At 38.9% G+C, this 24,275-nt stretch overlaps 1 protein-coding gene across 1 annotated transcript; it reads right to left on the bottom strand.

Annotated features, from left to right (window-relative positions):
* Positions 1-1,488: 1,488 nt before the first annotated feature.
* cops5 (COP9 signalosome subunit 5) lies at positions 1,489-23,537 on the bottom strand. The gene is made up of 8 exons (XM_048530057.2): positions 23,054-23,537; positions 20,968-21,202; positions 14,106-14,234; positions 11,055-11,120; positions 9,101-9,186; positions 6,916-7,027; positions 2,295-2,443; positions 1,489-1,949 (listed from the first exon to the last, which is right to left on the bottom strand). The coding sequence occupies exons 1-8, from the start codon at positions 23,194-23,196 to the stop codon at positions 1,859-1,861; spliced, it is 1,011 nt and encodes a 336-aa protein (XP_048386014.1). The 5' UTR covers positions 23,197-23,537; the 3' UTR covers positions 1,489-1,858.
* Positions 23,538-24,275: the final 738 nt, after the last annotated feature.

Below are 24,275 nucleotides of genomic sequence, written 5' to 3'. Positions count from 1 at the left end.
TTCAGAAGCAAATGGATGTTCAGGAAGATGAAAAGAGGGGCTATGACATTTGATTGACTACAGTTTCCACAGGATAATTAATGTGAATGATGAAGTGGGAATGAAGTTAGCAGTGTTAATTCCAGTGGAGATTTGTTAATATATTGTATTTCAGCAGAGATCAGCTTTTATCCACATTTACATGTCACCTAATTTTACTGCAACCTGTGTTCTGCTGTTACTGCCCCAGCTTATCTGTTGCTAACCCTTCTTCCACACTGTCATCATCTCCAGATTACCGTCTCCTTAGTGGTCCTGCATCAACCACTCTCCTTAAACTTGACTTGTTCAAAACTCTATTGCCCATATCCTTGCTCACCAAAGCATCAGTGGAGCTTAGTTTCTACTCATCACAATTTTAAAATTCTCATCCTTGTTTTCAAAACATTCCATGACATACCCTCTTCACCCTTGTAACTTTTCTCGGTTCTCTAAACCCTTTAAAATCTGTACATCCCTACCCTGATCGCACCATTGCTGGAAACGTTGCCTAAATGATCCCAAGCTCTGGAATTTCCTCCCCAAAACTATTCCATGTTTGCCTCTTAAAATTGTTAAAACATGTCTTTGATCAAGGTTTTGGAGCAGTATCAAATCTCATATGATAACACGCTGAAGAAATGTTTTGGGATGTTTCAATGTCAAATGTGCTAAATAACACAAGTAGTTGTTGCTGTTCAAAAGTCAGAGAGAGTATGGAGGTGTTGAGATTATATGACCCACAACTACATCCAAAGCCCTAGGCAAGTCCTGCAGAAGGCAAATACAACCATGAACTGAGTGAAACATTGAAAAATCATTGGGTCCCTTTTTGAGGGAGTATTAAGAGCAGAGGAGTAAAGAACTCATCTTCAGAGGTGGGAATTAGGTTCAATGATTGATAGTGCATACAAGTGTATCCAGTAAAAAAGTTGAAAGATAAACATAATGAGCAACAATGGGAATCAGGTAGAATATGGTTGAGAAAGATAGGAATGGATTACAATTGTTCCCATCTTGTTCTGTAACTAACAGATCAGAGTTAGTTCAGAAAGTGAGAAATGTCCAGCAGAGAGAAAATAAGGGTGCAGCAAGTCTCCTTCCAGAATTGGATAAGACCCAACCCAGCAGAGAATACAGCTTTAAACTTGCCGCTTGAATTTAAATGCAACTGCTTAAGATTTCCTGATTCTTCAAGCAATGGAAGACGAAGGTTTGAATTGCAAATAGGAAAATGGTAAGAAGCTGCTCATTCAGGAGCCATCTTAGATGATCAGCCCCAGGTACATTTACACTTTTTAAATTTACTTCTGGGACAGCATTTATTACCTGTCCCTGGTTTAGAAATGTGAATGTTTGAGTAGGTTAATTGTAAAATAGTATGCGTTTTTTAAAAAGGGTACATCACATATTTGCAACATGCTGCATCTTCAGTGCAATTCAATTGTAAAACAAAGTACAACTTCTTGTATATTAAGTTGTTTTAATAACACATCAAAGCACTCACTGTTCACACTTTTCTATTTTTAGAAGTTCCATCATGAATTACTTCTTATTTTGGATGTCTGATGCTTCAGTAAAGAGTGGGTTTACTATTAATAAAGCGAGGTGGTCAGACAAACTGTCATCTGATACAACTTCAGCAATATTGTTTAGAATTAAGACAGTCAAGATGACAAATTCCAAGAAAACAGCCAGTAGTTCTGTGTGTGTGACTGGAACCTTGGGATCTAATGACAGATGCTGTCTGTTTTAATTGAAAGAAGTCTCTTCATGCACCACACACACACATTCTGCAAGGTGTTTTTTTTGCCAGACAGAGAAGATAGATTGCCAGACATTAAGCAGAAGGTACATTGATCTGATTGAAGAGTTTATCCTTAATAACTTGGGACATCAAGCCATGTATTGCTTCTATGGTAGTCTTACAGCTGGAAAAAAAAGATAAAAATGACTAAATTGGAATTGCTCAAATCTAGTTTGTTTCAGAAAATAAAAGCTCTTATGTTAGACAGCACATGTTAAGACAAAAAGGCAAAGTAATCCCATTCTACAATGCCAGGGAGACTTTGCTTTTCAATAATCACTAAATGCAGCAAGCCCTCCATTATTATCTCTTCATTATCCCCCTCTCAACAGCTCTGACAATAATAAAAAAAATTACTTTTGCAAAATAAGGCACATGAAATTATTTCTTACACTGTCTCATAGCCAGTACATTTTAATTCTAAAAGTAGAAAGAAGATATTACTTTTTTTTAAAAAAATTGCCTTTACCTGTCTCGTGTAGCTTTGGCTAATTTATCTTCAGATTTTCTATCATGGGTATCCAAACCAAGCATGAAACTGCCTCGACCAAGCTGAGCCTCTGACTGTTCCAACTTTTCAGACAAGTCAAAAACTTGTCCTGTGGTGTAATCAGCATTCTGCAGTTAAATAACAAATGCAGACAGATTTTTATTAAGCTATTTATCCACACAAAGATGAGAATTTATAATAGAAATGTATTGTAGTTGTAAAAGTATTTAGGACTTCAAATTGAGAATCATTACATCTGTTAGCCTGTTTCAAATATCCACCATCTCATTCAAGTTTTACCCGATGTCTGTACATGGTCTTCAATTCCTGTATAAAACACTAAGTGTGGTCATCCAATAGCATTAAAACTGACTGGGTGAATACATATTTTATGTTTTATCAATTTTGACTTTTTTTAATGACTTACTTTTCCAAAATTCAGAATATGGTGATAATACAATACCAAATAATATGTAATATGGGGATACCAATCAAGTAACCATTGTGTGTCTCTGTACCTCAGAGACTGCAGCAATTCAAGTCACCAGCTCAGAGCTACCTTTTTCCAGATGGGCACTAGATGTTGGCCTAGTTAGTACTGGATACAGGAGTGGGTTTTAACTTCATTCCAATGATCCTGCATTTTAGTAAGATTCAAGGATATTCCTATACTCTCTCAGTTCTATGGTGGATGCCCCAAAATTTGTCACTGTGCAGCATTTAGGAATTCTTTGGTCTGTCATTATTATTTTGCAAGAATACCACAACTTGGCAGAATTGGTAGCCAAATACGGGACTCCATTTATATTTTATATTCTTCCACAGGAAGAGGGATGGGGACAGCATATGTTGAAAATCACTGGGGAAGGTGTAGGTGAGCCACTATCTTGAACTGCTGCAGTTCCTATTGTGAGGCCCACTCTCAGTGTTGCTAGGATGTTCCAAAATTTAGACTAAACAACCAGGTGAAGAAATGGCAACAATGGCATCAAATGAGATCATTTATGGCTTTGAGAAAAAGCTGCAGGTTACAGTGTCCCCATGAATCTGCTGTTCCTATCCTTCTAGGTTTTCAATTTGGTGGAGCTTTATTGAGTTGCTGCTACATACTGCAGTCACTCGGCATCAGTAGTGAAGGGAGTGAATAAGCTGGCAGAGTCTCTTCACCCCAAATGGTCAAGTGTCCAATGTTGTTGGAGCTTTATTCAACAAAGCAAGTTGAGAGTATTTCATCACAACCCTGACTTTTGCTTTCTAGATGGTGGGCAGAAGATGGGTTTACAGAATTCCCATCCTGTGATCTGCTTTGGTCACCACAATGTTTATATGACTCATCCAATTCAGTTTCTAGTCAATGGTCACTTCCAAAATGTTGATTATGGGGGAATTCAGTGATGGTAATGCTTTTGAATTTCACGGAGAGATGGTCAGATAGTCTCTTGTTGGAGATAGCCATTGACTGGAACATGTGTAGCACAACTGTTTCTTGCCACTTATCAGCCTAAGTGTGAATGTTGATCAGGTCTTGCTAAATGTGAATTTGGACTGCTTCAGTACATGAGGAGTTGTGAATGGTGCTGAACATTGTAGAATCATCGGCAAATATCCCATGTTTGTTCTTATGATGCAAGGAAGGTCATGAAGCAGATGAAGATAGTTGGGCCTAGGATACCACACTGACAAGATCCTTCTGTGATATACAGGGACTGAGATGATTGACCTCCAACAATCACAATGATTTTCCTTTGTGCTAGGAAGGACAAGATACAGGTCCCTGGAGTTAGGATAATGTATTGACATAGGTAGAACTGGGAGGAAACAGTCCATTGGTATTATTACTGGACTGTTAATGTTGAGACTCAGTAATGCTCTAGGACCCAGGTTAGAATCCAATCCTGGCAGATGGTGGAATTTTAACAAAATAAACATAAATCTGGATTTACGAGTCTAAATGATGACCATGAACCATTATCAGTTGTTGGAAAAACCTGTTTACTTCACTCATGTCCTTTACTGAAGGAAGGTGCCATCCTTACCTGGTCTGGCCTAAACGTGACTCCAGACCAAGACAACACAGTTGACTCTTAGCTGTTCTCTGGGTAATTAGGGATGGGCAATACATACTGGCTTAGCCAGTGATGCCTTCAACCCGTGAATGAATATAAAACAAAAGACTAGTTACCCGACAGGAAGCAGAGATAAATAGGGCACTGTTAAGTTGGTAGATGGTGACTAGTGGAGTACCACACAGATCAATGCTGGAGCCTCAACTACTTCCATGTATATAAATGACTTAGATCAAGAGATGGAAGATAACATATGTAAATGCTGACAATGCAATGCTAAGTGAAAATGCAAGCTATGAGGTAGACACAGAAGCGATAAAAGTTTAGATAGGTTGAGTAAGCAAAGTGGTCGGTGGAATACTCTGTGGAGAAGTGAGAGGTTATTCATTTTGGTCAGAAGATTAGAAAAACAAAATATTTTCTAAAAGGCATAGAACTTGTAAATGTTAATTTTTGGACAGACTTGGGTGTATTTGTACAAAGAATATAAAATTAGCATTCAGGTACACAAATAATTAACCCTTATTGCAAGGGTTTTAAGTATAAAGAACCCTTGTTGCAATTGTACACAGCTTTGGTAATACCACTGTTATGATCCCTAAAGAAAGAATTAACTTCTAACTGTCAAGTTTCTAGTGAATGACAGAAATGATCACATGACATGATTTCAGATTTTATGACTTTTCCTGTTTAGGATTAAACTAAAAACAAAATTGATCAAATACTGTTTCAGTAGACTACTTATACAGAAAAGATCCACCATTCAACATTGAAATTCACCAAAGTACTCCATCTACACATACTTTACTCTGTCCCTTAATGAATGAAGAAAAATCAGATTATTTTGATTAAATTGGTAAATACCTGTGCACACACTTCAGCCTCTTGATTTAAAATCCCAAAACAGGCCTCAATTTGTTATGATCCCCATAGAGACCAATAACGTTAAAAAAAACCCAAACCATAGTAAATTACAGAAGATCGCATGACAGGTTTTCAGGTTTTAATACTAATTCTAACTAAAACTGAAAGCAACGCTAACTTCTTGATTTTCTAAATGCAGTCTAACTCAGAAAAAGCAGCACTGTTTGAGGTAAACTAGTTACAACTACAGTAGACTCCAATACAAAACACAACTAAAGCAAACATTTTACCACTGGCACACACCATTGAATTCAAATAAAGATTAATTCTTATGATTCTGAAGCCTTTTGAAACTTGTATGTTTGTTAAAGAAAATCATTTTAGCAGTTATTTCAGTTGGCCACTTAAACTCAACACTATGAGAACTTTTCCCATTTAATCTTTGAACTCTTCCAAGGTTGTTTCTATTTAAGGCACAATGATCATGACTAATCCAAAGTGATCACTGAAAGCTGAGGGATCACAAGTCACAACCTGCTAACTTGATAATGTCACATTTACCTATATTCTCTTCTTCCTGTCTGTTAACTCACCCTCGGAAACACATCAGGCACCAACTCCAGTAGCTGTCATCATTTAAACAGTTTCCTTGCTTGCTTTTCATTTTCCTTCCTCTTCCTTTATCAGCCGAATAACTTCTAATCCTCGAACAGGCTTTCATAATGAGGGACGAATTGGATGATTTCTGTCCAGCTTAAGTAAATCTTTCAGCCTCATTTAAACACTTGTGAACTAGAACTCTTTAGGTGGTGTGCATGCTCCCACCCCTTTTGCCTGGTGAACCTCAAATTCAGTGAGCACACATTCAAACTCATGAACAGCTTCTTCCCTGCTGTTAAGAGTTTTGAATACACTTCTCAAATGGTAATGTTGATATCTCCATCTGCAACTTCTCTGCGGCTGTAACACCATATTCTGCACTCTGTTTTGCTACCCTGATGCACTTTGCATGGTACGATCTGCCTGTAAAGCACAACACTTTTCACTTGGTACATGTGACAAAAATAACTCAAATTAATCCCCTGGAAACCAAACAGTAACTTCCAAGAAATCAATATTCTGTCCTCTACTACCGGGAGACCCAGCTGCCTTTGAATCACAAGTTCTGCAATCTCTCTTCATGTAAATAGTACACTAGCTTTCTTTTCTTCCAAAGTGGCCAAATTCAAATTTTCCCATATTATACTACATCTACTGAATTTCTGCTCAGTTATTTACTTGTAAAATATTCCTTGCAAACTTTCTACTCCATTTTGATAACTTACTTTTCCAATTTTCGTGGTGTAAACTGCAAATTTAGCATTACGCTTAGATCAATCAGAATCATAGACTTTTACAGTACAGAAGCAGGACATTCAACTCATTGTGTCTGGACTGGATTATTGTGTAATCTTATTATTAGCACAAAGTAAAACTAAACTGCTCCAATTCTACACATATAATCTAGTTCGCCAAGTCTACAGTTTTTAAAATTTGCATTTTGACTGCAAGCACTCTGTGGAAAAGAAAATATTCTTGCCAACAAGAAAGTAACACTGTAGCAGAAAAGAATAACACTTTCTCACTGCATCATCTCAAATTAGATTAATTCAAAAAGGTAGACAACTTACTGTTAGCAAACTTGATGAACTTAGTGTGTTCACCCAATACTTGTTCCACAGAAGTTCAAGTAGCTTACGATCCAAAGATGATTTAAAATAAGTTACTTCAAGGGCATAATACCTGAACAAAAATAAATTGTTCAGATTATAACACCAAACCAAAACATTTTCTCACTGAGTACAACTTGTAATAGTGTGTTCAATGGGCTTTGAATTCTAATTTCTGTGTTATACATTGGTGTTTACAAAGAAGCAATACAAAGAAGCAGTTGAGCAATGGATTTTGCCAGTCACCTTCAAAACTGCTGGATGTCACCGCAAGGCAAAGCATAATGGTCAGAATTTATCAGACCACATTGCTACAAACAGAAATCACTTCATCCTGGTCCAGTGAAGATGAACATCAACATCAGAATGTGAACTCACAATATAATCAACATTCTATGCAAAGATGCCATTCTGTGATGAGCATTCCAGAGGATTGGATAATAGTTTGTTTCTGGTTAACAAACAAGTGCTTTTCAGGACATTGAAAGTTCTTGATTTCAAAAAGGTCTATATGTTGCACTCAAATGGTAACAGATGAGGCCTTCCTGTAATGACCACTTCGTTTACTTGCATGACATTCAGTGAATGTTGGGTGCATTTCAAGATGCTGACATCACAAAGCTTGAAGATTTTGGAAAGTACTTTACGATCTTTTTAATATCATGAAGAAAGTCTTCACACTTAATGCAGGATGCTCATTCCATTCGGTCAGGCTGACCTATCATTCTGTAATTTTGATAATTATGTGTTACAATTAGAATAGTAGCAGAACTTACCAGTACTCACCAGTATTTTCCCTGTACTGAGGTAAAAGCAAACTACATTAGGCAGTTTCCACTGCAGACTCCTTCTTGTGCTGTTTTGCAGTCGTCACTGCTCTCTCACCCAGTTTTCAAGCTCTGTCTGCTCCCCTGTCTAACCTTCTTTGAATATAAAAATTGCCCTTTTGGACTATTGGGGTTACTTATCAGTGATTATGTACTCAATTCACATTGTTATGAACTAAGTTACAATTAAAATGAAATGCATACAAGAATTTGAATAGTGAGACAAACAGTGCAAATTCAATTGACTCAGAGCTTTTGGTTTCTGGATCTCTGGAGACCAGCTGTATGTCCCAAGAATGTTGGTATGTCGGGGCATCATGAAATCTGCCCAAGAAGTTTCAATGTCCAAGGTGCAAATCCCTTGTTCCCCAGGACGTTCTGCAAACATCTCCAATTCTGAGTTAGAGTTGGAGATGTCAAACAGTTCCAAGGTACTTACCTGGATAGTTACTCAAGAAATGTTAGACAGAAAAACCCTACTCTAAACCGCAGGGTAACTGCACAACTGACCTTCATATCCTGTTTGCCCCACAATCCAATCCCGACCCCCACACCCTTCTATTGCTTACTTGGGACAGGGGGTCAAAGTCCTGAATCATCTTTCCAACCTTCATTCTAAAAGACTACAGAAGTTCAAGAAAGCAGTTCACTATCACCTTTCTCTAAGAGCAATTATGAGGGCCCATATCCTGTGAATGAACAAAAGTAAAAAAGAAAATCCTGATGAGACCCAATCAGATCTGACCCCCAACCCCACCAGAACCCTGCTTGACTTCTTGATACAAACACTGAACTTTTCACCAATATTGATCCTGGAGCTTTAAACTTACCTTACTACAGCCAGTGCGGTAAAAAAGAGACAACTTCCTCCAACACTATAGCAGCGATAGACTACACTCTGCATTTCTGGAGAAGCTGAGCTTGAAAGACCCAACCAGAAATGTGGAGCAGCAGTGGAAACTGTGGACTGGCAATCTGATGACTGTTGGCACTTTTGAGAATATCTAGACCACTATTTCTAATTTACTGTATTTTGGGAGGATCTCAACAGCATGTCCTCCAGCGAAACATGGACCCACTGATATTAAGTTCCTGAGTTTCATGTTTTACTATGCATTTACGATGCCATAAGCTGCTGTCAGTTTCAAAGCAGTAATGCAACAAGTGCTGATGTCTTTGCAATTATCACTACCACCAAGTTCAGGAAAGTCATAAAATACTCTAAAATGAATGAAGCACATTTCCTGTAAACACTGCAAAGTTATCATTCACTGAAAAGTAGATGAATTGAGACAAAAACTTCCTAGGTGGTAACTTACTGTTTGCAGTGTACTCCAAAGTCTTCTATTTTGTTAAGTGGAATAGTCTGGTATTCTGAAGGACCTTCATCAGGTGGTTTATATCCCTAGAAAATAAAATATAGTAGAACTTCAAATAATATTTTCAAAAAGGTGAAGTGACCTATTTTTAAAAAATATCAAAGCTTTCTCTTATTTTAAATAAATGCTAGCAACTACAATTAAAATTAACATTAAAATTAAATAAAATTAAAATTAATTCAGCAGTAAGAGAATTCTTAATTTTCATTCCATCTTTGTAATTTCCTTATCAGCTCCCAATTTCTAACCATCTTTATGCCATGAACTGCCCTCCAATATCTACCCTTACTTTCTCCACAGTCTCTTCTTGCCATTCTCCAATTCATTGAAGCGGATATCAGTCTCGCTCTCAATTTACTCTTTGCTAATATCTGCATCTAAATACACATCAAAATTAACACAGAGCATATTGTCTGTAAAGAAAAAAAAATCATACTTGGCCAATTAAGAAGCAGAGGAGAGCCAAAAAGAATGGGTGACACACAGAGGACACAAAAGCAGCTCACTCATGGCTGTTTCCTCTCATTTGTTCCAATGTTCTCCTAGTAAGCATTCCATTTTCCACCCTATATAAATAAAGTTCATCCAAAACTCTGTTACAAATACGTATACAATTACTCCCATGCCCTCCAAACTCTCCTATTACCAAAACACTGATCTATTTAGGTCCGGATCAAGCAACACCTCTGTTTCAAAATTCTCATCTTTATTTTCAAATTTCTCGCTTTTTCTGCGTCTCCTTCAGTCTGTGTTCTTCCAATTTTGGCCTCATGTATCCCTGATTATAACACTCCAACAAAAGGTATGCCTTTAGGTAGCTAGATCCTAAACTTTGGAGGTCTCTCCCTAAAGATCCCCACATCTCTATTTCCCTTTCCTTCAACAGACACCTCATTACAAGCATTTCTCTGATTAAGGTTTTGGTCATCTACTCTGATGTCTCCTGATGAGGCTGTGTGTCACATCTTGTTTGCTAACTCTCCTGCAAAATGCCTGGGGAAGAATGTATATTGATAAAATCAGTAGAAGACAGTCAGTAAAAATTGTAAATATCAAGAGGACAGCTGGGTAAAGTCTTTGGAAGTATTGATACTGCTGAAGCTGGTAGAGACTTATAAGTTTGAGATATGGGGAAAAAAAACTCCTCAGATACTAGGGTAGGAGAGACCATCAAGGCCAAATTAAACAATTTAGAATGCAGCAAACATCTCAGCAACAGTTACATTAGAAATGAAGATATTTAAAGTAAACAGCAGAACCAGAAGCCTACAGGGGATCACAAATTCAAGGCGTAATTCTATAGATCACTTATCTACGCAGTGGTAGTGACAACAGCTTTATATTGCTCGTGGGATGGCTACGATTGCCTGATGCTTGCTGGCAGGATGAATTGTAATGGAAATACTTAAGCACTTTTAGTGTGTGCTTCCAATACAACTTTTTTCTAGAAACAAAAAACACACTGCAGAAAATTCTTATTTCCTAGGTTAAATTTATCTTAGGTTGTCTCAACATTGTTGGAAGTGGTGAATCATTGAGCTATGTGGATTTGAAAGATCTGCCATTTGATCACCAGTTTTTGCAGAGGCACTACGATGAAGAGCATTGCAATTAGCCTCATTATCCAAGAGGAGGGTGATCCTTAAAGAAGTTTAACTTGGTCTGAAGCTTAGGTGGTCTCTATAGCATAATAGAATGCTAACACTCACAAAGCAATTAGCCTCATTATCCAAGAGGAGGGTGCATGTCCTTGCCAATGAAATAGCCTACTCTGCGTTTCAGAATTTTTTTTAATAAAAGCATGGCCTAGTCAGACAGATTCAAAAGCTTGTAATAGCTAAATTGTCTCAGGAGAAGAAGCAATCAACATCAACAAATTAATAGAAATAGTTACCTTAGGATATGTCCTGAATGCCCCTAGGTTTACTTTTCCAGCAGATATAGTTCTTGTTGGGTCAATCTAAAACAATAAATCTCGATCAACTTAACTTTATAAAATTCTTCTCATCAACTGAAACTACCTTTAAGAAAGCAACTGAAAAATTAATATACACTGCAATTAAATAGTTTATGTGCAAACATCTCATTGATACAATGTACATTATAAAACAATTTATTCCGTTAATATATTTACAAAATAAACAAATATGAATTGTGAAAAAATGAATTTACAGACTTCAAAAATGATACAGAAATTTTAGAGCTCACTATCTTCTATATTCCTTATATCTCTCTCTCTCTCTTAATAAAACCCCATCACACATTCAACCAACCCCACAATACTTCCACAACATCTGATTTGCTCAATCACGTCCTCATCTTCATCTTTAATGCCCGAGTCACTAATAAATCATAACTTTCTTTCACGCTTTTGATTTCCCCTCATCTCCACTCCCTTAAATCGGAATTTGAAAGTGTGTACTTGACAACAGGTTTATGGTTTAGCTGTTCACTGCCAGATTTGCATCTTAAAATGCAAAGATAACCCCTAGCTACTTTTCTCTGTTGCAAATTGTCTGCTTAAAACCCCTTTCTATGTCTCCTTCACCATCACTTCAAATGAGACACACGGAACCCATGGACTTCTTTACAGGAAGGTAAAGTCTTTGGATCAGCTGATCCTTCCCTCCCTCATACCTGTTCACTTGGCCAAGCACATCTACGGTTCCCTGGTGCCCTGACCTTGAACATGCATTTTTCTCAATTTGTTCTTCATCTCCTTTCATGCCATTTCAAATACATCATTCCCATGAATTACATCACCTGCTCCTTCAACCATATTCAAATTAACCTGTTAAGAACCCAACTTCCATTCCTAACGTCAGTGCTAATTGATACTGCTAAAAGTTATTTCTTAGAATCCCTACAGTGTGGAAACAGGCCCTTGAGCACAACAAGTCCAGATCAACACTCAGAGCATTCTTCCCAGAACAATCCCCCTATAACCCACCTAGCGTACACATTCTCGAACACTACGGGCAATTTAGCATGACCAATCCACCCAGCCTGCACATCTCTGGACATTGGGAGGATACTGCAGCACCCGGAGGAAATACACGCAGACAAGGGGAAGAATGTGCAAACTCCACACAGACAGTCGCCCGAAGCGGGAATCACACCTGGGTCCTTGGCGCTGTGAGGCAACAGTGCTAACCACTGAGCCACCATGCCATCTCTGTCTCTTTAGGTGCTGCCCCTCTCTTCCCTAAGTATTTAAGTACCTTTCTCTTCAAAAAACATAACCCTTAACCCCATCATCCTTCTAAGTTACTGGGCCATCACCAGTCTCCCATTTCTTTCCAAAGAACTTGAATGTACTCTTATGCCTATTTTTCCTGGAATTCCATGTTTGAATTCCTTGAGTCAGATTCCTGACTGCTACAGCAATCAATTAACTCTTATTAAAAATCATAAATGATAGTCTTATTGTCTGTCAGAAAGGAAAATTTTCCCTCATCATTTTTCTCAACTTGCTACAGGCGTTGACCATACCAGCCTCCTCAATGTCACTCTAGCAAAATGGAGATGCATTTGCTGGGTTTCATTCTTTAGTATCTAATTGTTGCCAATGTAACTTGCAGTTACTTCTCCCCACTCCCATAATTTTTCTCATATCGCAGAAAGATTTATCCTTGGTCCACTTCTATTTCTTATCCAAATGCAGGCCTTTGGCATTATAATCTGTAATCATAGGTGTGCTCCAAAGTACGCTCTGAGATCTAACATTAATTTTTGCCGCTGTCACCTTGTACCACGCCTTTTCAGTTGCTGAATTATCAGGTTGATTTTCCAATATCCACTACTGAATCAACAGAAATTTCCTCCATTGCTGGAAAATCATTGTTTTTGATCTTGTAAATGGAAATATAGCAATTAAAAAGGTCCATTTGAGAACCAAGTACATAATTGTCGGAATTATTCCTAGCACTTATGACAGGAAATCCTAGGAGACGTCAAACAAGCCAGTGAAATACATGGTTTGAGTGAAGTACAGGTGGAAGATATAATCTGGGTGTCATTGGGATTAGATCTGCAGTAAATCCTGGGCAAATGGACCTCACCTGGAGGTAGAACTGATATCTCCACTGCCAGATTAAGTCGTGTAGCAGAGAAATATTTTACATAGTTAGGACAATGTTGGTATGGGAATGGTGAGTGCTGGAAGAAAACAATGAGGAAGCAGAAAGAAAGTAAAAACAACCAGAAAAAAAATTAAAGGAAAAACAGAGAAGAGAAAATGGAATTAAATTGAATAAGACTGCTAGGTTGAGATCCACACAAATACACAAAGTATTTTGTGAATAAAATTGGTTAGTCAAAGGTATACCTACCTTGGTGGAGTACAATAACATTTAACACACATTATTTAGGATACGGCAAAGACCACAAATTAAACATTCCTGGTTTTGGAATTATATGAGATACAAAGACTGGTGAAAACAATACAGATAGTACACTTAAAAGGAAAATTTAAAGGATATAAATACAGGAGAGGGATGGACTAAGCTGATAGCACTTTGAGAACATGTGCAGATATAATGGACTAAATAAATTTTACTGCTATAATTTACATAGGTATGGTTAAATAGTGAACATTTCAAGATGGATTAAGCTAAACTGAACAAACAAAAGTCCGGTTACAGCTTAGCTGACGAATGTAAGCTATAGGTTGTTAGTAAAAAAATCAAGCCATTCTGAAGTCAATGAGTATGATGTGTAATTCACTCCTCATTTCGAAACTGTACACTGATAGATTTTTTTTTAAAAAATCTGTCAACCTTTATTGTGGAATTCGCACACCCTCAAATAAATTTTTATATTGATAGTTTTTATTATAAATTTCATATTGGAACATAGTGGGAAAAGTTGACAAAAAGCACATATTTTCATTAATTTTCTTATATATTATAATGTACTTCAAGTAGAATACAAATAAAATACATACCACAACTGCAACAAATGGTTCCTGAAACTGTTGATTTAACATCTGAGTACTGACATCGATTCCTGAAAGCCAGCATCCATAACCTGGATGACTATGATACCAGCCAATTGCATTTTCTAGACGTCCAACCTAACATAATTGGAAAATAAAATTAAACACGGACAGAATTTGAAAAGAGAGAGAATAAAGTTCAGATTGCAAACACAAAAATACAATTAAACCCCACAAGTTTTGTTTTAAACTGAATATGCCTCACGACAAAAGCAAAAACATTGTGAGAAATTTTAAGAGGCAACCATAAAAAAACAAAACTGCTGATGTTAGAAGTTGAAACAAAAAATGTTTTATAAAAAGATGCATCAGAGATAATGGGAACTGCAGATGCTGGAGAATCCAAGATAACAAAGTGTGAAGCTGGATGAACACAGCAGGCCAAGCAGCGTCTGTGCAAGCATTGTGCTCCTGAGATGCTGCTTGGCCTGCTGTGTTCATCCAGCTTCACACTTTATTATCTTATATTATAAAAAGATGCACTAGGATTTCAGATGTAGATTTCAAATTAAAACAAATAAATATTGTTTAGCTTAAATGTAAACTTAATTCTCACAAGAGGTACTGTGGTGCTTTCAATAAAATACAAATTCAACTGTACTGCCCAATAAAATAAAGTTGTACGATCCATTGTTTCCATTTCCAATATTTTAAATAGTAAATGATGACAGCAGCCTTGAAGCAGGTGGCGAGTGTGGGTGAGTGATGATGCTCAACTAACATGTGTAGCTGATACTAACTTATTCCTGGTGTTGTAACTGTTTTTGTACTTCAGTTCACTCACCTGCAACAATCAGATTCTGCAGTTCCTTCAAACCATTGTCCTGAAATAAGTAAGCAACATGTATTGTGTAGAGAGATAATGGATTCTCCAGCATCTGCAGATTCTAAGATAACAAGGTGTAGAGCTGGATGAACACAGCAGGCAAGCAGCATCTCAGGAGCCGGAAAGCTGACGTTTCGGGCCTAGACTCTTCTAGGCCCGAAACGTCAGCTTTCCGGCTCCTGAAATGCTGATTGGCCTGCTGTGTTCATCCAGCTCTACACCTTGTTATCATGCATTGTATAGACCCTTCTTGCCTTTTTTGAATCAATGTTATTTGCTGTATTCTTTTCCACTGATTTTTAGATATTTTAGCTCTTCAGTAATTAGCAAAGCTAAATAGCACCATCTGCTGGCAGCTTCTGTTTCTGCTTGAGAAAGAAAAGAAATTCTTGAACTAAATTTGATCTAGCCATTAAATTCCTATTATGCCTAGTTTATGGATGCATTTCTAGTCATACACGATGTGTATGTCAAATACCCTTAGGTATATCACTACCAGAGATTAAATAGATCATGTGGATCGACAGCCCAGAAAAAAGGCCCTTCAAATCATCGCATCCGCACCTGTCAAAAGCAACCACCTAACTATTATAAGTGATAATGGGAACTGCAGATGCTGGAGAATCCAAGATAATAAAATGTGAGGCTGGATGAACACAGCAGGCCCAGCAGCATCTCAGGAGCACAAAAGCTGACGTTTCAGGCCTAGACCCTTCTTCAGAGAGGGGGATGGGGTGAGGATTCTGGAATAAATAGGGAGAGAGGGGGAGGCGGACCGAAGATGGAGAAGATAGGTGGAGAGTATAGGTGGGGAGGGGATAGGTCAGTCCAGGGAAGACGGACAGGTCAAGGAGGTGGGATGAGGTTAGTAGGTAGGAGATGGAGGTGCGGCTTGGGGTGGGAGGAAGGGATGGGTGAGAGGAAGAACAGGTTCGGGAGGCAGAGACAGGTTGGACTGGTTTTGGGATGCAGTGGGTGGAGGGGAAGAGCTGGGCTGGTTGTGTGGTGCAGTGGGGGGAGGGGACGAACTGGGCTGGTTTTGGGATGCGGTGGGGGAAGGGGAGATTTTGAAGCTGGTGAAGTCCACATTGATACCATTGGGCTGCAGGGTTCCCAAGCAGAATATGAGTTAAACCAAGCGGAGGCTTGGGGACCGCTTTGCAGAACACCTCCGCTCGGTTCGCAATAAACAACTGCACCTCCCAGTCGCAAACCATTTCCACTCCGCCTCCCATTCTTTAGATGACATGTCCATCATGGGCCCCCTGCAGTGCCACAATGATGCCACCCGAAGGTTGCAGGAACAGCAACTCATATTCTGCTTGGGAACCCTGCAGCCCAATGGTATCAATGTGGACTTCACCAGCTTCAAAATCTCCCCTTCCCCCACCGCATCCCAAAACCAACCCAGTTCGTCCCCTCCCCCCACTGCACCACACAACCAGCCCAGCTCTTCCCCTCCACCCACTGCATCCCAAAACCAGTCCAACCTGTCTCTGCCTCCCTAACCTGTTCTTCCTCTCACCCATGCCTTCCTCCCACCCCAAGCCGCACCTCCATCGCCTACCTACTAACCTCATCCCACCTCCTTGACCTGTCCGTCTTCCCTGGACTGACCTATCCCCTCCCTACCTCCCCACCTATACTCTCCTCTCCACCGATCTTCTTTTCTCTCCATCTTCGGTCCGCCTCCCCCTCCTCTCCCTATTTATTCCAGAACCCTCACCCCATCCCCCTCTCTGATGAAGGGTCTTGGCCCGAAACGTCAGCTTTTGTGCTCCTGAGATGCTGCTGGGCCTGCTGTGTTCATCCAGCCTCACATTTCATTACCTAACTATTATAATCTCATTTTCCAGAATTTCTCCCTCGGCATTGCGAGTGAACACCTAAATACTTCTTAAATATGATGAATGTTTCTGCCTCTACCATTCGAGATATTTTCACAAGCACTTACATGTACTGAATAATTTTGACATACAAAACTGGGTAGAAAATATACAATTAGGAAAAACCAAAGCCTTAACCCATGAGAAAGCGGCAGATTAAATGATTGCTGTGGAGATGTTAGATATAATTCTGAAGATCCTGGCCTGGTTCTTGCAGTCAACAGCAAACGAATGTTGCATTAATTACTTTCTCACAGATTTTATGCAGGTTATGCAACAATACCAAATTTATATCACTATGGCACCCTCCAGAGGGGAACCATTGTAGCTCCTTAATTTAACTGGAGTATTTTCAAATGAGACACACTTCTGGGTTCAGATTCTGCTGAAGTTGAAAATCTAATTCAATGACAAATCATGCATAAGTAGAAAGAAAGAGATGAAATTGAAAGAAATAAAAGAAACAAGTAAAAAAAAATTAAAATCTCCAATTATAGCTAAAACTTAATGTGATATTCCTGGAATATAGACATGGACTAGGGTTTCAGCAGAAGGGCTGAGGCAGGGGTAGAATTGGTGACGTTAGGCAGCTGAGAAGAGTTGGGCCTGGTGCCAGCACAAAGATGTAGTTGAAAGCTCACCTCGTAATGATTTATGGCAGATTGCAAATAGTTCAGCCTCAGAATGTTGCCAGCTAGGGAATAAAGTTTGTAATGTCTTGAATGTCTGAGAAGCAGTCTGCTAATTTAGAAATACTGGAGGGACAATAGAGATGGTGGTGAAGGAAAGTTGGGTGCCATCAGTATACATATGGAAAAAATACATGGTTTTTTTAGATGTCACTGAACAGCATATATAAATGGGAAATGAGGCAACCAAGGAGTCTTGGAAATATCAGCTAACTGTGGAACCAGGAACAGAAGTCTCTGCAAGTGATCCCCTGGTTATGATTAGATAGATAAGAATGAAGCCAAGAATCCACAGAACCACTAAGATGGACAATTCAGGAGAGGCACAGAATGGTGTGATCAACTATGCCAAGCACCGCAGGCAGGTCAAGGATAAGGAAGGCAAAAACTGCTAGGGAAACTTAAATACAGGCTAGCTGTATCTGGGAAGAATACAGAGTTTTCAACAAAACAGTGTCAACCAAAATCATAAAAGATAACTCCTAACTGCAGCCAAGGTAAAATTACTGGATCTTAGAAGAATAAAATGTGATATCATTGAAATATTTAAGAATCTGGGGGGGCTTGGCAGGGTGGATGCTAACAGAATACATCCTCTTGAGGAATCTAGAATGAGGGAGTTGGTCATGTCATCCAAACAAATAGTCACCCATTGAAAATGGAAATGAGGAGGTATTTCATCTATCAGAGGGTTCTTCATCTTTGCAATTTGCTAATCCAAAAAGCAGTGGAGGCTGATGCACTGAGTATATTAAAGGCTGAGGTAGACAGATTTTTGATCAGTGAGTAAGTAGATGGAGCTGCAATTAAATCTTATCAAATAGTGGAGCAGGTGTTTTTGAGGTGGGTTGGGGGTGGAGTAGGGAGATGATTTGAAAAATCAATATGAATTCTTAATTGTTATTCTAGACTGTAACTTAGAAGTGGTCCCATTACTAAATCCTACATATCAGCAGGGTTTAAAAAAGCTAAAAGAGGCTTTTTCAGAATGAACTAAAAGACTGCAAATTGCTTTATCACAGATTAAGCAACAATGACAGATAGAAAACAAACTGCCTTGACTGCCTTTAAGCTGATTCCTGGCACTGACAGATTGATTTACCAAGAAAAGCTAAATATGCTGTTTATTTAAATAAAACAAAGAACTGTGACTGCTCAGCAGGCCTGGCAACATGTGTGCAGCAGGAAATACAGTCAATGTTTTGGGTCCAGCGACCCTTCATCAGGACTGGCGGCAGCTAGGGAAAGGTGACATATGAAAAAGAATAGGTGGAGACAGAGCCCAGAGGGAGAGGAAAACTTTTAGGCAGAAAAAGGAATGTATAATGGTATGCCAGGGAAGCAGAAAAGTTGATAATGGGGATCATAGTCGATGAAAATGAGTTGGCTACGCAGAAAACAGCCCATGTCATAATAAGATCTGGGGTGCAGTGGTGGCTAATGGACATTGAAGGTGGTGTTCAGGCCCTAAAATTACTGACACTGTGTCCTGAAGACTGCAGGGTCCCCTTTACTTATTTGCATTCATAAGAATGAGGGGTCATCCTGTTGAAACATACAAGATTCTGAGGAGGTTTGAGTGGTAGATGTTGAGAAGATGTTTTCATGAACTGGGAATTGCAAATTAGGGAATGTAGTTACCAAATAAGGGATCAATCACTGTAAACCGAGATGTGAGGTAATTTCTTTTCCCAGAAGGTAGTGAAAGTCTGGAATTCTCTACCCCGAAAGGAGAGATAGACAGATTTTTTAAAATTTCTACTTTATTGAGCTGGCATGAAAGCAGAATTGAGGCCTAGGACAGGTCAGCCATGATCTGCATGCTTTAATAGCCAAATGTGATACTCCTATTTCAGACGCTCTTTATCTGTCCATAAAAGAACCAAGGCAGAATGGTGAAAAGGGTAATAAAAAGGTACTGAGACTGTTACTGCAAACTGTGGTTTTGAATCTTTGGAAGTAAACTTACCAATCTATAGAGCTCGTCTCCAAGTGATCTGTTATCTCATTACTCTGGTTTGAAATGAATAGAGATCTCAGGATCCTACATAGCCACAGCCTCTTGAACCTATTCCCACGCCACACCGGGATTAGAAAGTTCCGCAAATATCTATCCATTTAATGCTCTCCTTCAGCATTCTTCCTCACAGTGACAGCATTTATAGATGGAGTGTCACAGACAGATCCAGCATTTACTTCTCAAACTCTTTTCTCATCTCGTTTACTGCCAGACTGCTCACTTTGCATCTAATTTTGAATGTTTTGACATTTCCTCCAACTACATTTTGGGAAGACAGAAATCATTGACTTCTAACACTCCAAAATCTCTACAGCCCTCAGTTTCTCATACAGTCCATGCCTCAGAAACAAATCAAAACACAAGTGTTTCCTTAGAAATTTGTTTTTATGTCAAACACTTCCAAAAACGTTTCTGTTGTTACTCGATTTTAATGCTTTAAGATTTCAATGACCCCAGAACCAAAGTGGGGGAAAAAAAGGAGAAAATAAATAAGTGATCAGGCAAGGGTGGAGGGCCAGTAGCAGATGATTACTGTCTAATTTACAGACTTTACAAATAAAACGTTCTTTTGCACTAAGTTTTTTCTCCCCCCCAGACTGGAATCAGGTTTCAATGATTAGCTAATTAGGCCATGTCCACAATGAAAAAACACGACGAATTAAAAGGGCCAAAGAGCTGTTAGTACTCAGTCCAAAATGGACTGCATCAACCCTATGGTTGAGAAGCTTGACTTATAATTCTCAGGTTATTTTGGAGAAAACCTGCAATGCAGAATGCGTAGCTAAAAAAATACCGTTGACTAGCACTCAAGAGACCTGTGAAACAGCATACACTGTTTATGTCCAGACTACGCAAACTATATCTAACTCACAGGACTAGGCAAACTTTGTTAAGTCCATACATGAACCTTTGAGGAAAGTGAAGACTTTAAAGTAAATGCAGCAATTAAGTGATCAAAAATAATTTAATGGATAAATGCAACCAGGCAAACATGAGATTTCATTTTGTTTTTCAAACTCTTACTCTGGTATAGATATTTAAGTCAGCAAGGGAGAGAAAAAAAAATTCTATAAAAATTTTGGAGGAGATTTGCAAAAACCCAGTCACCAGATTGGCAGAATGACATGTTCAAATAAACAAATGCTAAAATAAAATGTAAACAAAGGAAACTTGCATATTCAGAACTGGAAAAAGTTGGCAATTATCATGACCAAAACCTAATAACAGAAAGTTGTGCACAGAGTTGAAAAGTTTACACTAAGCATAGACAGATACTCCAGTTACTAAAAAAGTTTTAAAAGACCTGAAAATAAACAACTTTTTTGCATTATTAACATATTAAAAGAACAGGAGTTGGAAGTTGTAAAACCTGTAAATTTATTTAACATACCTGTTTAGCATTCTCTATATAGGCAGCCATATATTCATATGCAGCAGCCTGAGCATTGACTCTTGTTTCCGTCCCTTCCACAGGGAGAGCAAAACTGTCCATTATGATCATTGTTTCACCATCCACTTTACCCAACATTAAGCCCATCACTTCCAAATTTCCACCTGATCTGGCATGCATCACCATCTTCAAAAGTGCAAGAGCTGAGATTTTGCAGTATTTGAAGTAATGATGACTGGAAAGCACATATTACAATAATTAGAAAAATGTAGCAATTGACCTTGCTGATACAGTCACAAGGCTCTTGCATTCACACTAAAATCTTAGAGATTAAAATATCAATGGATAGAAAACAAAATTTTAATAATGCAATATACATAAAGGTTATCAATATTATTCAGTTAATATATGAAGATAATTGCTAAAATGAAAAATAATAAAAATATAGTTTACTCATTATGTAGATAAACTACATACACCAACTTCTTGCAAATAGCAATTTACAGGGAGACAGTTTTTGGTAGTGCTGGTGAAGGGAAGAACATCAACTACAATTGGGGCAACTCGCTGCTCTTCCTTCTTTATGCTTTTTGGACAGATGGATGGGAAATAAATTAACTTCACACCCATTGCAAAACTCCCTCAGTACTACCATACAAAAATATCTAACAAATATTTTGTATTTTAGTCCACGGATTGGTGGTGAGGTGGGCATAGACAGTGCTGGCTATCAGCAGTCAGCAGTGGCTCAGTGGCAAGCACTCTGGCATCAGAACCAGAAGGAAATGGTCTCACATCACACATTATTCGCAATGCTGTCTTTCAGATTTAGACTCTGTCTACCTTCCCATCAGGCAGGTGTGAAAGATCCTGTGGTAATATACAAGTGCAGGATTTTTTTTCATACTTATCCATCAACCAACATAACCACCTGGTCATTGTGGGCATGACTTTTTATGTGAACTTGTCGTGTGCAAACTGACAGAGTTTCTTGTGTTATAAGCATGATTACACTGTAGAAAGGGCTACATCAATTGTAGCATATTTAGGGAGCGCTGAAGTCATGAATATCATTGAATGAATGCAATTTCTTTCTTACAGTATATCTGACTTATAAATAACTAATTAGGCAAATTGTCAACTTCCAAATTCAAAGTGTGCATATAATTGCTATATGTTGGTTCACCGGTTGACAAAAAAAGTAGCCAATGTAATTTTTGTGCAACTGGAGTGATTTACTTCCTTCGTTACTGAATGATTGTTGATAGTCTGAACTGCTACCAATATATTTACAACCTTGCTTACATAAGAGACAAGTCTAATAAACAGTACTTATGATGTGTTCTCACCAGTACTTAATAAGCATAAGCACCCTAATTTTTTATTCAATTCCCATTTCAATAAATAATACCATATGAACTTTCCTAATTACTTGCTGTGCATGCATACTAGCCTTTCGTGAGTAATACAACGGTCACCGAGCTCTCTCTGAATCTCCGAGTTCTGCAATCTCTAACCATTCAAATGCTCCCTTTTTAAAAAAAATCCTCTTGCCAAAACACAGTGCTGAAGAAAGTCACTGGACTTGTCTTATGCCCTTGTATGTCTTTTATTGACTAATAAGAATAATCAGACATTTACAGAGCTGGTGGCGCAGCAGTAAAGTCAGTCTGGCAGTATCTGTGGACAGAAAACTAAGTGCACGTTTCGAGTCCACACTAACATTGATTCTGTACTTTCTCTGCATTGATGCTGTCACGCCTGTTGAGTTTCTCAGATGTCCAGCATTCGCAGTCACTTGTATTTTGCTAAAGTCAATCTTGCTGGAAAAGTTTAGGACGTATAGTTCTAATATGCTAATACAGAATAAAACAGGGAGGTACTAAAAATTACAAATTGTGTTCATGAGGAAATTACTTTATCCTTTTGTATTAAAGATTTATCCCAAAGCACTTTCTGACGATGTTGTTATTAACAATAACTGACTGGATTGTTACTTTTGGGCATAATTATTTTATAACAAGGGTCGGGCCTACAAAAGGATCTCTGACTGCTCCTCTGATTCTGTCAGGAGTAACAGACTTACTCTTTAGTCCAGGGTTTCGCCGCGAGGATTTCCTGCTGTTGCTTTTTGTCGTATTTGTAGATTTCATCGATGCTCTGAACTTCCTGCATGTTATTCGCCAGTTCCCAAGTCTTCTGCGCGACGTTACCACTCGCACCAGCCATCTTCTCCCCTTCACCTGCCTCCTCCTCCTCACCGGTTTGAAGGTTCACCTCCAAATACCAACCGAACCGTCAACGGCCCAGGCGCACGCGCAGGCCCAGGCCCCCTCCAAGCGGCGACAGCTCCGGCCCGGCACCACTCACCACGCTGCCCCCGGGGACAGGGGGGCGGAGGGTGCAGATCAGACCAAATAACCCAAGCGAGTTAAATTAAAAATGTCGTTTAGGGTAGATTGCCAACGCGTTGTGTTCCGACTTTCGTTTGTTCGCCGAATTTAACGGCAGGTTAAGATCAACGGGGCGCCTGCCACTAAGGTCTCCCGAGCTGTCAGCGAGTGCGCCGCCCTCTGGCGGAGGAGAGTGGAATAACCGACTGGAAATGTGACTGTGACGATCTGCTCATATTATGATGAACGCGAGGAACTCGCACCAGGACGACAGTAGCTCATATTAACTTCACTCAGAGGGTCGGTGAATCTGTGGAATTCACCAGCCTGGGGTGCGATGGATGCCGCATGTTGAATAAATTTAAGGAGGACATAGACAATTTTTTAATTAGTAAGTAAGGAAGAGTTACGGGCAGCAGGCTGTAAAGGGAGTTGGAGGCCATGATGAGTATGAAATGGCAGGGCAGTCGTGAGGACCTCAACGGCGCTGTCCTGTTCTTATGTACTTATAATTAGGATATTACTGTTTCTTTTGATTTAAATTGGAGACCACCAAAACAGAAGGGTAGAAAATACCTTCAGAGCATAAGTTATATTAAAATATCATTAGAACATAGCAAATCACCAGTAGCATTCCAATCCTTCTGGTTCACAAATGCCCTTTAGGGCTAGAAATCTGTCATTCTTATCTGGGTCTGGCCAATATATAAGTCAAACCAACACAACTGACTCATAAAAACGGAAAGAACAGCACATGTTGTAAATCAGGAACAAAAGCAGTTTCAGGAAGAACTGTAGGTCTGGCAGCATCTGTGAAGAAAAATCAAGAGTTAACTTTTTGAGTCCACTGAACCTTCCTCAGATATGACTGACTCATATGTGCTCTCTGAAATGGCCTTGCAAGACAGTTGGTTG

The sequence above is a fragment of the Stegostoma tigrinum genome, chromosome 5, assembly GCF_030684315.1.
Source record: "Stegostoma tigrinum isolate sSteTig4 chromosome 5, sSteTig4.hap1, whole genome shotgun sequence".
NCBI classification, from domain to species: domain Eukaryota; kingdom Metazoa; phylum Chordata; class Chondrichthyes; order Orectolobiformes; family Stegostomatidae; genus Stegostoma; species Stegostoma tigrinum.
The sequence above is the reverse complement of the archived record's forward strand: the minus strand, read 5'-3'. Positions and strand labels throughout refer to the sequence as shown.